Here is an 11,157-nt window from a genome sequence, read left to right as displayed (position 1 = left end):
TCTCTCGTTGCTATTACTATAGTTATGTCACCTGTACGATACAACCAATGTACTCGTATCACTCTACTTATCTCAACTAACTTGAAATTCTAGATAAAGCTAATTGTCAGACTCTCTAATAGGCACCAGTTTTTCTATTTATGTTATCATTTAACTTAAACGTTAATTTAATTATCTAAAAATGAGAAGAAAAAAACATCTCAACTTCGGTGAACTTTATTTTTTCTTTTTCCCCGTCTTTTTATTATCATCTTCACAGGGTGGAAGGATTTCTTTCGTATTTAGTTCATAATCACAGCCAGCTACTGCCATGCCCAGTCCATAACCAGTTCCAAGTAAAAATGCCCATCTTTTACCTGTACACAAATTTACAAAAAGTAGTGGATTACAGAAAATAATACTCGACTTAGAAAGTTTTCCTTGACTGTTACACAGTGCAAAGGTTCACTTTTGTGTCTTCAGAGGGCTCAATATTGGAGGCACAATATATTTGTTACTTTCATTTATAATCCTCGTCTTAAAGTAGTACATGCCATGACAAAATTGTGCCTCAATCATCGAAATATGTAGAAACTGAATATTGTCAATATTTTTATTATGAACATAGAACTACTGATAGCTATAAAAACATTTACTTTGTTTGGGTAGTGTGTTTCATTAAAAAAAGGCTAAATAAGGGGCAAAGTTAAAAAAAAGAAAGGATTATTTCCTTCTATATACTGTGAACGTCGTTCTACATTCTGTGTAGTTTTGTTAGTGATGCAATTAACTCAAAGTTTCAGTAAAACAGAAATAAAGTTGTATAAACTTTATTGCTGAAAGAAATGGTTGTTATTAAAGATTTAAATAAGATCGAGGATATTGCAGCAATCTTTTACTAACAAGTTTTCAGTGCACATTATTTCAGCATTTCTCGGATAGCCAAAAGGATTCAGCAGGCAGGTTTTTTAAGCAAAAAAAAGAGAACAAGGCATCCTACGCTGGACTGAACATGTAGGCAAGCGGTAACTAAAGAAGAACGACTATGACGATGAAGTAAATGTTCAAAATTTACTCGAATAAGTCAAAAACCTAGATAACTCCTCCAAAACTGTAAATGGACGTCTTCACGAAAATGAACTATCATCAAGTTCACAAGTCCGAAACTTAGCAGAATTCATCAAGTCTCAAGAATGAGATATACTCGACGCTTGCTTTAGTTCTTGCCTCAGAAGAAAGATGTGCTAGTCACACATTCTCAAGAAAATAGTCTGCCTAAATCCTCTAGAACGGGTAAACGAGTCTGAAAAGGCCAGAAGAAAGATTTCGCGATTGTAATATCGCTAAAGGATTCCCTTTGGAGGAGAGTCATTCTAGTTTTTGGTAGTTAGGTCAGAAAGAATTATTGTTAATTTTCTTTGGGATTGTCTGAAAAGATGGTGCTCTAACTAGCGCATTTTGTTTTTAGAATTAAAAAAAAAAAGAAGAAAATTCACTTACGTCTAAATATGAGTGATGATGCTAATATTCCAATTGCCATTCCAACACCTGTAAGGGTTTAACAAAATTTAATGTAATGAACGCATAAATTTCTAGATATTGTTTACTCTTGACAGGTTTCCCTTCATAATTAAATTTTAGATTATTTCTTTTGTCAACTGTTTCTGTTATTCATCAAGATTAGTAATAAGTTAGAAACAACAAATGCTAAAAAAAATCGATGGGTAATTTCAGCATTTATTAACTAAAAGATGATATTAATGGACTGATTCAACTGCATTAGATTTTCTATACAACATTGTTGCAGTTGCTGTGATCTGTTTGTTCCAGCTAGAACTATTATCAACAGAACTGATTGGTAGTCTAGCAGTTGCTGTATTCTGGTGAAGATTATTAGTACTAATTTTTATCTTAAAAAAAATAAAGTTTTTTACATTTTCATTTTAGTTTTTTTGTTTTCAAATCACAAATACTGCAAGAAATCTAGATAATTGTTTATTTATTATTTGAAATTATCTTTTCAGACAAATAAAATTATTTTAAATAGTAATTGTTCTTCAGTTACTAATTAATAGCTTTCATGAAAATGAGACGTTTGTTGAGAAAGGAAAACCACATTTTTACAAAAAGCTTTTGCTAAACTAATGTCCCTGTGCTTGACGGAATCTTTCAAATATACCCTTACCTTTAAACCCCAATTTTTTTATTTTATTCAGCTATCGTAAATGAAGTGCCAATGTCTCGTTTCCCCCACGACCATTAATGGCACTTTTTTAGATGCCTTTTTTTTTGTTTAATTGTATTAATAATTATTTAATTTTTATCATCTTGGCCACTAAAACAGATCCAAATGTTTGATTACAAAGGCTACTGGAGGGGAAGTATACAAAATGGAGGTGAATTATTCCCTAGAGCAGAATGTTGAGTCAGATGTGAAGACCATTAAGAATTATTTTAGGAAAAGACTATCAACTATTTCTTCAAGCACACACTTCCCACAAACGATGAACATTAAAGAAAAACATTATGACCCACTTTCTACGCGATGTATTAAATCAAACACTAGAAATTTCTTGACACCTATCAGTGTTTTTCTTTCTCTCCCTTTCAGACGAAGCTTGGAAAAATTAACAATTAGAAAAAAAAACAACTAAACATCAGCTTAAAACCTAATCTTCTGGTTTTGTAATAAACTACTTCTATAAGCCTACTTACCTAAGCTTTTTATTCCTTGTATTAAACATTGTTCCCATCTTTCTTGATATTCACTCATGTTAGTGACGATGATGTCAAAAGTGTATACATGTAACTTGTATTTTGAAAACAATAAATTTCCTTCTTGCTAACCGAACATATTCAATTTTTTAAATGAAACATGTGTTAACGTAAACAACAAAGCGTAGAACATCTGATTAGTTTAGCAAGTATAATCAGATAATCAAACAATTTTATACATTTAATAGTAACAAAATTTTTGATTTCACTGATTTTATACGCCTTACAGTTTAGACAAAACTTTAACTGATCTTTCACTGCAATGATTAATTTGCTCCTGTTCTTGTGAAGATTCAACAATGCATTTTTTTTTTTCTAATGTAAAACTCTCAAACAATTAAGATATTTCTTCCTTTCAAATTTTTTATCGACTGATTTTTCATGCTTCAAGAGAAATTATTTATCCATAAATGCTGAAGATCAAGTAAATGCTAAATAATTTTTGTAAACAATCGCTTAGGATAAGAAGCTTTGTTTTGGGAGAACAGTTTCTATTTAGTTTGTTTATTTTTCTGCTCATGATCATATTATTTCGAACTCTATATTATGTACATATGTTTTTTTTTGTTTTTTTTTCAAACATTGCTTTAGTTCTCTAATTTCAAGATGTAATTATTTTTAAGATGTTTTACTTTATTGTTCTTTCATTTGTCTCATTCATTTATAATTATTTTTATATTTTCATCATTATGGCTGATTCACTTTCTCAAAAGCACATGTAACTTTATTGCCATAAATAAATAAGTCGTACGAAGCAAGGCATGTTTTTTGTCTGATTCGGTTTTTCATTATCAGAAATTGATTCATCAGTTTGGTATAGTCTAGAGAATTTGATTTCAACTATTTTCTGTGTACTGAAATGTTGTTCCCTATCATATATGAATACTTTGTTTCTCTCTCATCCAGTCTGAAAGTTGCGGGTATATTTCGTTTTTTAAAAATTAAAATCAGCTATGTTATCCAGAATAGCGGAACTAACCACATTTTATTTTTAATTTGTTTACATTTTTTATAAAAGGAGTAAATTCGGGACGCCTACTCTTTGTGTATAGTTAAATTCAAGAATAAAAGTAATAAAGTTGTTATCCAGCGGTCGTCGCGGCGGTCTGCGATACGGGGACGTCACATAGGACGCGATTCTTTGGTTAGAGAGGTCCAGTTTGGTAGCTTTCTTCTTGAGAAGTAGTAGTGCGTTTTCTTGTTCTTTGTTTTAATTTTTATATTATTGAGTATGAGCTCGGACGAAGAAGAACTCCTTCTGCTATTAGCTTTGCAATGCAAAAAGAAGAAAAGACGAAGTTGGGTGCATGAAATCAATAAGAAGAGAGAACAATTAGAGGAATACCACTGCTTATGTATTGAACTGGAGTCACATGAAGATAGGTTCTTCTGGTATTTTCGGTATGTCGCGAGAATGAAATAAAAAATTAGTAATAAAGTTTCTTAACATTGGAATCTTTACTAGGTGGCAAGGCGGTCACGTTGAAATCTGTAATTTTGTACTACCAGATCGCTTGTCGTCGCGACAAAGACAAGACCGCGTTCTGTTTGACAGAGATGATCCAACATTGTGTAATACAACTAGTCCGCCTGACCGCCTCGGTCGGAGAACGTTGCCCGCCGCGACAGACCGCTTTCTGTAAGCCTTTAATTCTTAATAGTTTCTGAGCTTACCATACCTGTATCATACCTTTCTGACCACACCTGTATCATTCAATGATTTGTTCAGGCGTACTCTAAGAATGGCTACGACAGGTTAAATTTTTATTTTTAAGAAATTGTGTATGCTTACACCGTCTTTTTTTTTTTTTAATAGAAAGACCTCCTCCATTAACTTTATTTTAGCACCACTCCCTAGACCGTTTCATCGCCAAGGGAATCTCTGGTATACCATGTCACGGAATATTAAAAATAAAAAAACGGGAAATGTAGAGGAATGGATTTTCTTTTTTTTCAAAATACATATATAAATATATGTATAATACATTAAATATAAACACATCTTGTTATATATTATATAATTTTACAATCATACACTTACAAAATAAAATAATTTGACTATTTTTGTTTAAAAATTTTAATTTTTTTTTTTTTTTTATCAAATAAATGAATTTGTACAATAAATTGTGAAACGGGATTTAATGTTCTTTCTCTGGGGCATGGAAATAACATGAAGTGCGTCTGACATATACACAAAAAGAGGGGATCAAAATAAACTAAAAAAAAATATACAAATATGGTACACTCGAAAATAATTTGTTTTTTATATAATGTAGTAAAATAAAATTAAAAGTAAAGAAAATTTACTCTTTTACATAGTAAAAAAGATAAGCGCGCTATACAAAAAGTTCTAAATAAATATTATTTATACAATTATTATTTTGTAATAAAAAAAAAATGTCTTTTGCTTTTTATTAATTTGCAATGATTATTATTTTTTCTCACTCGCTCTAAGCTTAAATGCCTTAAAAACATCATGTGTTTACGGCAAGAATAAGATGAGGAGCAAAAACAAAATATTAATTAAAAACTAAAACATATGAACACTAAATATCTACATAAATCAAAATAAAATTAAAAAAAGAAAATTTATTCAGGTTTTTACAAAAATTCAAGGTACTAAAAAGTGTAATAATATTTTATGTACACAGAAAATAAACCTAGCAGGGATTCCTTTGTCAATATTAGGATATTAGTATATTAATCAAAGAAATTTGTTTAGTAGACCCTGTAAAAGTTTTTTAAATTAAATGCAAATTTAAATTGCACCCATTTGAACTACAAATAAACAAACAAAAATCAAATTCCTAGGTACACAGTAACGTAAACGATAAAAGCAACGTGTTTATTATTAATAAAAGTTAAATTTGAGATTCTAGAAAATACGTAATTTTTTATTACTATTTCGATCTACGTGATGCTGCAAAAAAAGAAGAAAAAACATTAAATATACCTTAAAATCTTTTTGAGTTTTTAGAGCTTTCTGAAGTGGAAACTAAATGAATGCCTATTGTTTTTGTAATAAGCTTGTTAAGTTTAGACTTGTAAAAATATTTTAACAACCATTGCAGTTGAATAAGAAAATAAACGCTCATATTTCACCAAAAACACTATAACTCCTCATAGAAATTACTATCCATATACATCAGTATGTTGGTGAGAACTCCTTTTGGAAAACAAGATGAAGATTCAGAATTTCCTTGTGCCTAATCTTGTTCTGCAATCGTAAACTGATGAATTGATACAAGTTGTGTAATGAACTTTATTAGTTCTTAGAAATTTGTGGGGCAGAAGAATCTCACAAGTTTAGCTTTAACAGTAAGATTTATCTCAAGATTTAAGAATAATGTTTGTCCTTGAGAACATCACTTGTTTGGGTACAATGCACCTTTACCACATTTCTCAGGTACTGCATTCTCGTTAGAGACAAAAGCTTTTTGTTGCGTACAGTCCGCCAACCAAAAATCATTCCTAAGGAATTCAATTACGAGATAAAGAGCCACGGGTGGTTATTAGGGAAACTGTAAAAAATGGCAGTGATTATGAAATAAAGGGTAAATGCGTGAGGCTCGGAAGATTTTGAAGTAATGAAATTTACAAATTAAGAGGTTAGAAGAGCACTATACACAGAATTTTTACTGGATGGAATATACTTTATGCATGTGCGTCTCCAAAAAAAATAAATAAATAAATAAAGTAAAATAAAAATAAATAAATAAATCTGATTGAGTAAGGAAAAAATAATTTTTTCTCAGAAACAGAGCTAAGATTAATCGCCTTAAGATGGATCAAACCAATCGTTTAAAAATGTTTTAGTTCAGAAATAACAAAAGTTGCTTATATTTCAGCTTTTCGTAATTAGTTCAACATTTTGGATCATTAATGAACAATTAATTGCCAATAAACGCCAGCAGAAGATATTTTATGCAGATTAAAAATAATATCGATCTTCATATGTAATATGGAACCATTTTCCATTCAAAAAATTATTTTTTAGTATTTAGCTTTTAATTGACCAACTAAATATTAAAAAAACGGATGTTAGGGGATCTAAAAATTTTCTACTTTTATTTATACTAATGAACTTTTTATTGTTTCCATGTCAGAAATACGTATTTTTTGAAGATAATTGAGTAAGATTAGTTACTGTCTCACTATAAGAGTAATTTATTTCTGCCAAAACAGTTTTTGCGATATTTATTATTATTATTATTATAAAGAAAACCCAAGAATGTATTGACAAAAAAGTATTATTGTCTTAACTTGAGCATTTGACTAATAATAAAATGTTATGAGGAAAGATGAAATTAACTGAAAATCTTTCCTCTCAGTTAGGCAAATTTAAAAACTAACTATCTATTTTAAGAAGAACAAATTTACACAACCCAAAAAGAGAGAAACAAAGAAGAACAGGTCTCCTAAATGATTCGAAGAAGGTGTTGGAGTTGGTGTAGAGAGAAGGAGGAGCATGGCCGAAAATATCTAAACATAAATTTAAGAAAATTAGAACACAATCAACTCAGTTTCCACTCGTAAAGTCCCTCAAATAAACATCCCTTTTGTTTAACAATTTAAACTTAAAATTTAATAAAAAAATGTCTCAAATTCAACTTTTTTTTCTTAATGCAAAGATTGTAAATAAATCAAAATTCTTTTTCTTTGAAGAAAAATAAATAAATAAAAAATACTGTAATTTTGTTTAAATCAAAATGCTTATTATGAATCTGAACATGCCTTTAAAAAAAAAATAAACAATCAAATCCACAGCCATTGCTAAAACAAAGATTTTTTTTTTTAAAGAAATCACAAATACAGCTTCTTTACTCTCCTACAATAAATGGATGGGAAAACACTGATTAATTATTTATAAATAGTAAGTTTTGATTAAGTCTATGAATATTTCTTTAAAAGTATGGTTACACAATATATATCTATATGTTTTTAAATTGAGAAATAAAAATATATCTTTTTTAAATTTCTTATCAGTCATGGATAATAATGTTGGGTTGTGATTATAAGTTTACATTTTTCTAATGAAATAGGTCCACGATTATTATATTTAATGTAATTTTAAAAATAAATCCTTAATTATTGTTATTATTTAAACATTTCTCTCAATAATGTGAATTTAAAAAAATACTTTAAATCCAATAGAAAATCTGGATAAACTTATCAATTCTAGTTACTTTTTTTTCCCACACGAAAATTCTGTATAAATGAAAACAGAAAATGCACAATATAATTTATTAATTCTACGCAATATTACACAGATTACATTATTTTGAATTAAAATAAAATATTTTAAAAAAAATTCTCACAATGGTACAAACAAATTTAATAATTTCTTAAAGGATATGTTAAGATTTTGTATCATGTTGTCAGCACTTTAGAATGTTATTCACAAAGAAAAAAGACATCTTTGTTGCAAAGAAAACAGTATTTACTACAAAATTTTTAACTTATTGTGACTACCTCTTTTAATAACTTTCAAAGCTGAAAATTAGCGTGAATAAATTGGGATGAAATTTCATGGCCTTTGTTAAAAACAAAAAAAAAAACAAAAAAATCACTACTATCTGAGAAGCAGTAACGATTCGCTGATTTAACAAATCTTTTTTTGTCAAAAAGAGTAACGGATCCGATAACAGTTGAACCAGTTTCCAAAAGAATTCAATCTGATGGGACTTAAAGAACAAAGTTCTTGCATTCTTTTCATGGGGGCAATGCTTACTGTACGCCATGTGGAAGTAAACAGGAAAGGAAAATGGAATACCAACTGTATAAAACATTCAAGTACTTGAGACAACCATCACGACCAACGGGAAACGCTACTCTTCGGAACTGTATAATCACAATAAATAAACTCATTCCCATTACTGGACAATTCATTAATTTAAATGGCTTCTCCAGCATACAGCTTCCTCTGATAAAGAAGCCGATTGTAAATGGATACGCTATCCCATCTTGTCAATTTCACTCTGTTTAAGGCGCAATTAGAATCTCATACATTGCAGAGGAATAGAAAGGATAATAATGTCCATCAACGGCTAGAATTCAAGTCGTAGTCCTTTTTAGAAGGAATTAAATAGTCGCCGGGTCATTTATCTGCTACCTCGACAACATGCGGCCTGTTTACACAATAAATCTGCTTTTATGAATCTCAAGCCTGAAGCACAGGTGAAATAAGTTATTTAAATTAGTGGGAAGCAGCAATAAAAGATAACTTCCGACACTTTGACTTCTTCAAAAAAAAAAAAAAAAAAAAAAGAGCAGGCCACCAGAAGAACATCTCATTACCTCTTACAATCCTGGTAAAGAATTTCACAGCAAAACAGGCTTTAGTTCTACAAGCTTCTAAAGAACATTTGAAATTAATGAGCAAACGCTTCGGCTACACACAATGAAATAGCGTGAAATGGGAATTTCAGTAAAAATAGGCGGTGATATTGTATTATTATTAGTCAGGAAGAAATAACAAATTTCTCTTAATTGCCTTCCAATGAACGTTTGGGGCGGTCTTTCCACGATAGATTGGATTTATTAAAAATGGATCAAAGAATCAGAGAGGAATTGGGATACCCGAGCTCAATATGAGAGTTACATTCCGAAATTGAAACCTACATTCGCAAAAACAATCCATGTTCTTCCGATTCACAATGCAACAAGAGTACTTATGTTTTTTTTCAGGCAGAGCTACATAGTGACTTAAATCGTACATCTACGATTCTCAAGATTTTGAAGTTAGGTCAGAGCAGACATCTTGGCTAATCAAATTGTGCAGTGAAACAAAAGAAAAGTATGAGACAGTACTACAATGGAGTGGCGAAATATCTTAACATTTGAGACCCTAAGGTGTGGCCAAAATATGGCACATTGGATGATTGCAAGCGGTGCAAACCGATAAATCCAAGTTCCTCACTGATATTGCTCTCAGTTTCAAAAAAAACTGTGTCCAGCGTTATCTTCACTAAACGAGATTCTCTGGCAGATAAAGCACCTTCATGATGCGTTCATCTTCTCATACAGGAATAATTTTTGTTGACTATTATAGATTGATAAATAATCATATGACTAAGAGCACACAAAACCGTTTGAACGCTATTTTTAACTAGGTACTTCAAGTTTTTAGAAATTCTTTAAATAGTTCTGAAAATTTAGAAGTTTAATTGTGCAGATTGTACATATATACAGATATAAAAATATATTACAAATTGACTTGGTGTACAATCTTATATAATTATCTGGCCGTTCGTTGAAAGAAGCACTGTTAGGTTCGGGAAAGTGAAAACAGATGATTTACAAAGACTTGTATGTATAAAATAACCTTTTTTCTAGTTAATAGGATTCAATACATGTTATTCGAATTATTATGGCCAAACAAAAACATGAAAATTAAAGCGCAACAAAACTTGTCATTTTTCTTTGATCATCCTTGCAAACATGACACAATTTTATTATTATTATAATTACTGATACACCTTTATAAAATTATCAGTTCTTTTGTATGTTAAATAATGCGAAAATGTTGATTAAGTTTTATTTAAGCCAATATAAATGCATCTTATTTGTGGTCTTCAATGAACTTTTGGAATGTTAAATCAAATTAAAAGAAATAAAAACAAAATATTAAAAATTACTGCAAATCAACTAAAGGAAGATACTTTTATTGAATATTTTATGTTTATTATATATATATGTATGTATATTTTAAAAAAGATACATGAGATCAAAACCGAAGATATTTCTGTTTAAATGCTGGTCATAATTAGCACCGTCTACCTAATATTCATTGTTAATATTTAACTTTATTACACAATTTTTGTCTTGCAATTAATAAATTATCACGTAGATCCTTCTCAAGAGTTTTTTTGTTTGTGAAGATATTTTTGAAGACAGTTTGAAGAAATTAATTTTTTCACTTAAACAGCTGACACGTGCGCTTCTTCATCATCTGAAAAATAAATAATACCAATCTAATTTATTCAAAGAAATATACATATTTTTTGAAATTAAGATATTAAATCTAAACAAAAATACAAACTACTGACTCACACCTAAAAGTTGTTATTGTATTTTCAATGTTCTCGTAGATATTTTCATGACCTCAAATATTTGTATACCATAATTATATTTTTTTTAAAAGTGGAGTCCGGTTTTAATTATAATTGTAAGAGCCAAGGGAATTAGTTCAGTGGTTAGCGTATACTTGAGACTCCAATGCAGAGATTCCGGGTTCGAATCCAGCTGCTGGCCTTTAGATTTTTCTCTTTCTCTAGTAGCTTTTTATAGCTCAGTGTCCATTGATGGACTGTGTTGTCAGTGACGGGAGAACACTGACAGAAAGACACTGCGAATTATCCATGTCCATTTAAGAGTTTCAATGTGATTTATTCTTTCAACAAC

The 11,157-nt window shown here is 29.8% G+C and overlaps 2 protein-coding genes across 9 annotated transcripts in view; both read right to left on the bottom strand.

Moving 5' to 3' along the window:
- Positions 1–200: 200 nt before the first annotated feature.
- LOC141457139 (MICOS complex subunit Mic10-like) lies at positions 201–2,881 on the bottom strand. The gene is made up of 3 exons (XM_074133698.1): positions 2,695–2,881; positions 1,480–1,527; positions 201–356 (listed from the first exon to the last, which is right to left on the bottom strand). The coding sequence occupies exons 1-3, from the start codon at positions 2,750–2,752 to the stop codon at positions 217–219; spliced, it is 246 nt and encodes an 81-aa protein (XP_073989799.1). The 5' UTR covers positions 2,753–2,881; the 3' UTR covers positions 201–216.
- A 7,480-nt stretch (positions 2,882–10,361) lies between these two features.
- LOC141457137 (rap guanine nucleotide exchange factor 2-like) overlaps positions 10,362–11,157 on the bottom strand; it is a 519,728-nt gene continuing 518,932 nt past the window's right edge. For 6 of the 8 annotated variants that reach the window (XM_074133690.1, XM_074133691.1, XM_074133696.1 and 3 more), the window contains one exon: positions 10,362–10,705. In XM_074133690.1, coding sequence (XP_073989791.1) covers positions 10,674–10,705 — 32 coding nt within the window. In that variant the 3' untranslated portion in view covers positions 10,362–10,673. The remainder of the gene's footprint in view (positions 10,706–11,157) is intronic. The other 2 variants (XM_074133694.1, XM_074133693.1) reach the window with 2 other exon arrangements.

This window comes from Rhodnius prolixus, unplaced genomic scaffold (genome assembly GCF_049639745.1).
Source record: "Rhodnius prolixus isolate KJV_2025 unplaced genomic scaffold, Rpr scaffold_10, whole genome shotgun sequence".
Lineage (NCBI taxonomy): Eukaryota > Metazoa > Arthropoda > Insecta > Hemiptera > Reduviidae > Rhodnius > Rhodnius prolixus.
The sequence above is the reverse complement of the archived record's forward strand: the minus strand, read 5'-3'. Positions and strand labels throughout refer to the sequence as shown.

Bases quoted from the DNA above. Each gene is read 5' to 3' on its own strand.
- LOC141457139 (XM_074133698.1), bottom strand. From the start codon at position 2,752: ATGAGTGAATATCAAGAAAGATGGGAACAATGTTTAATACAAGGAATA. The intron at 1,528-2,694 runs GTAAGTAGGCTT...AAACCCTTACAG, and splicing joins ACAAGGAATAAAAAGCTTAG to GTGTTGGAATGGCAATTGGA. The intron at 357-1,479 runs GTAAGTGAATTT...ATTTGTGTACAG, and splicing joins ATCATCACTCATATTTAGAC to GTAAAAGATGGGCATTTTTA.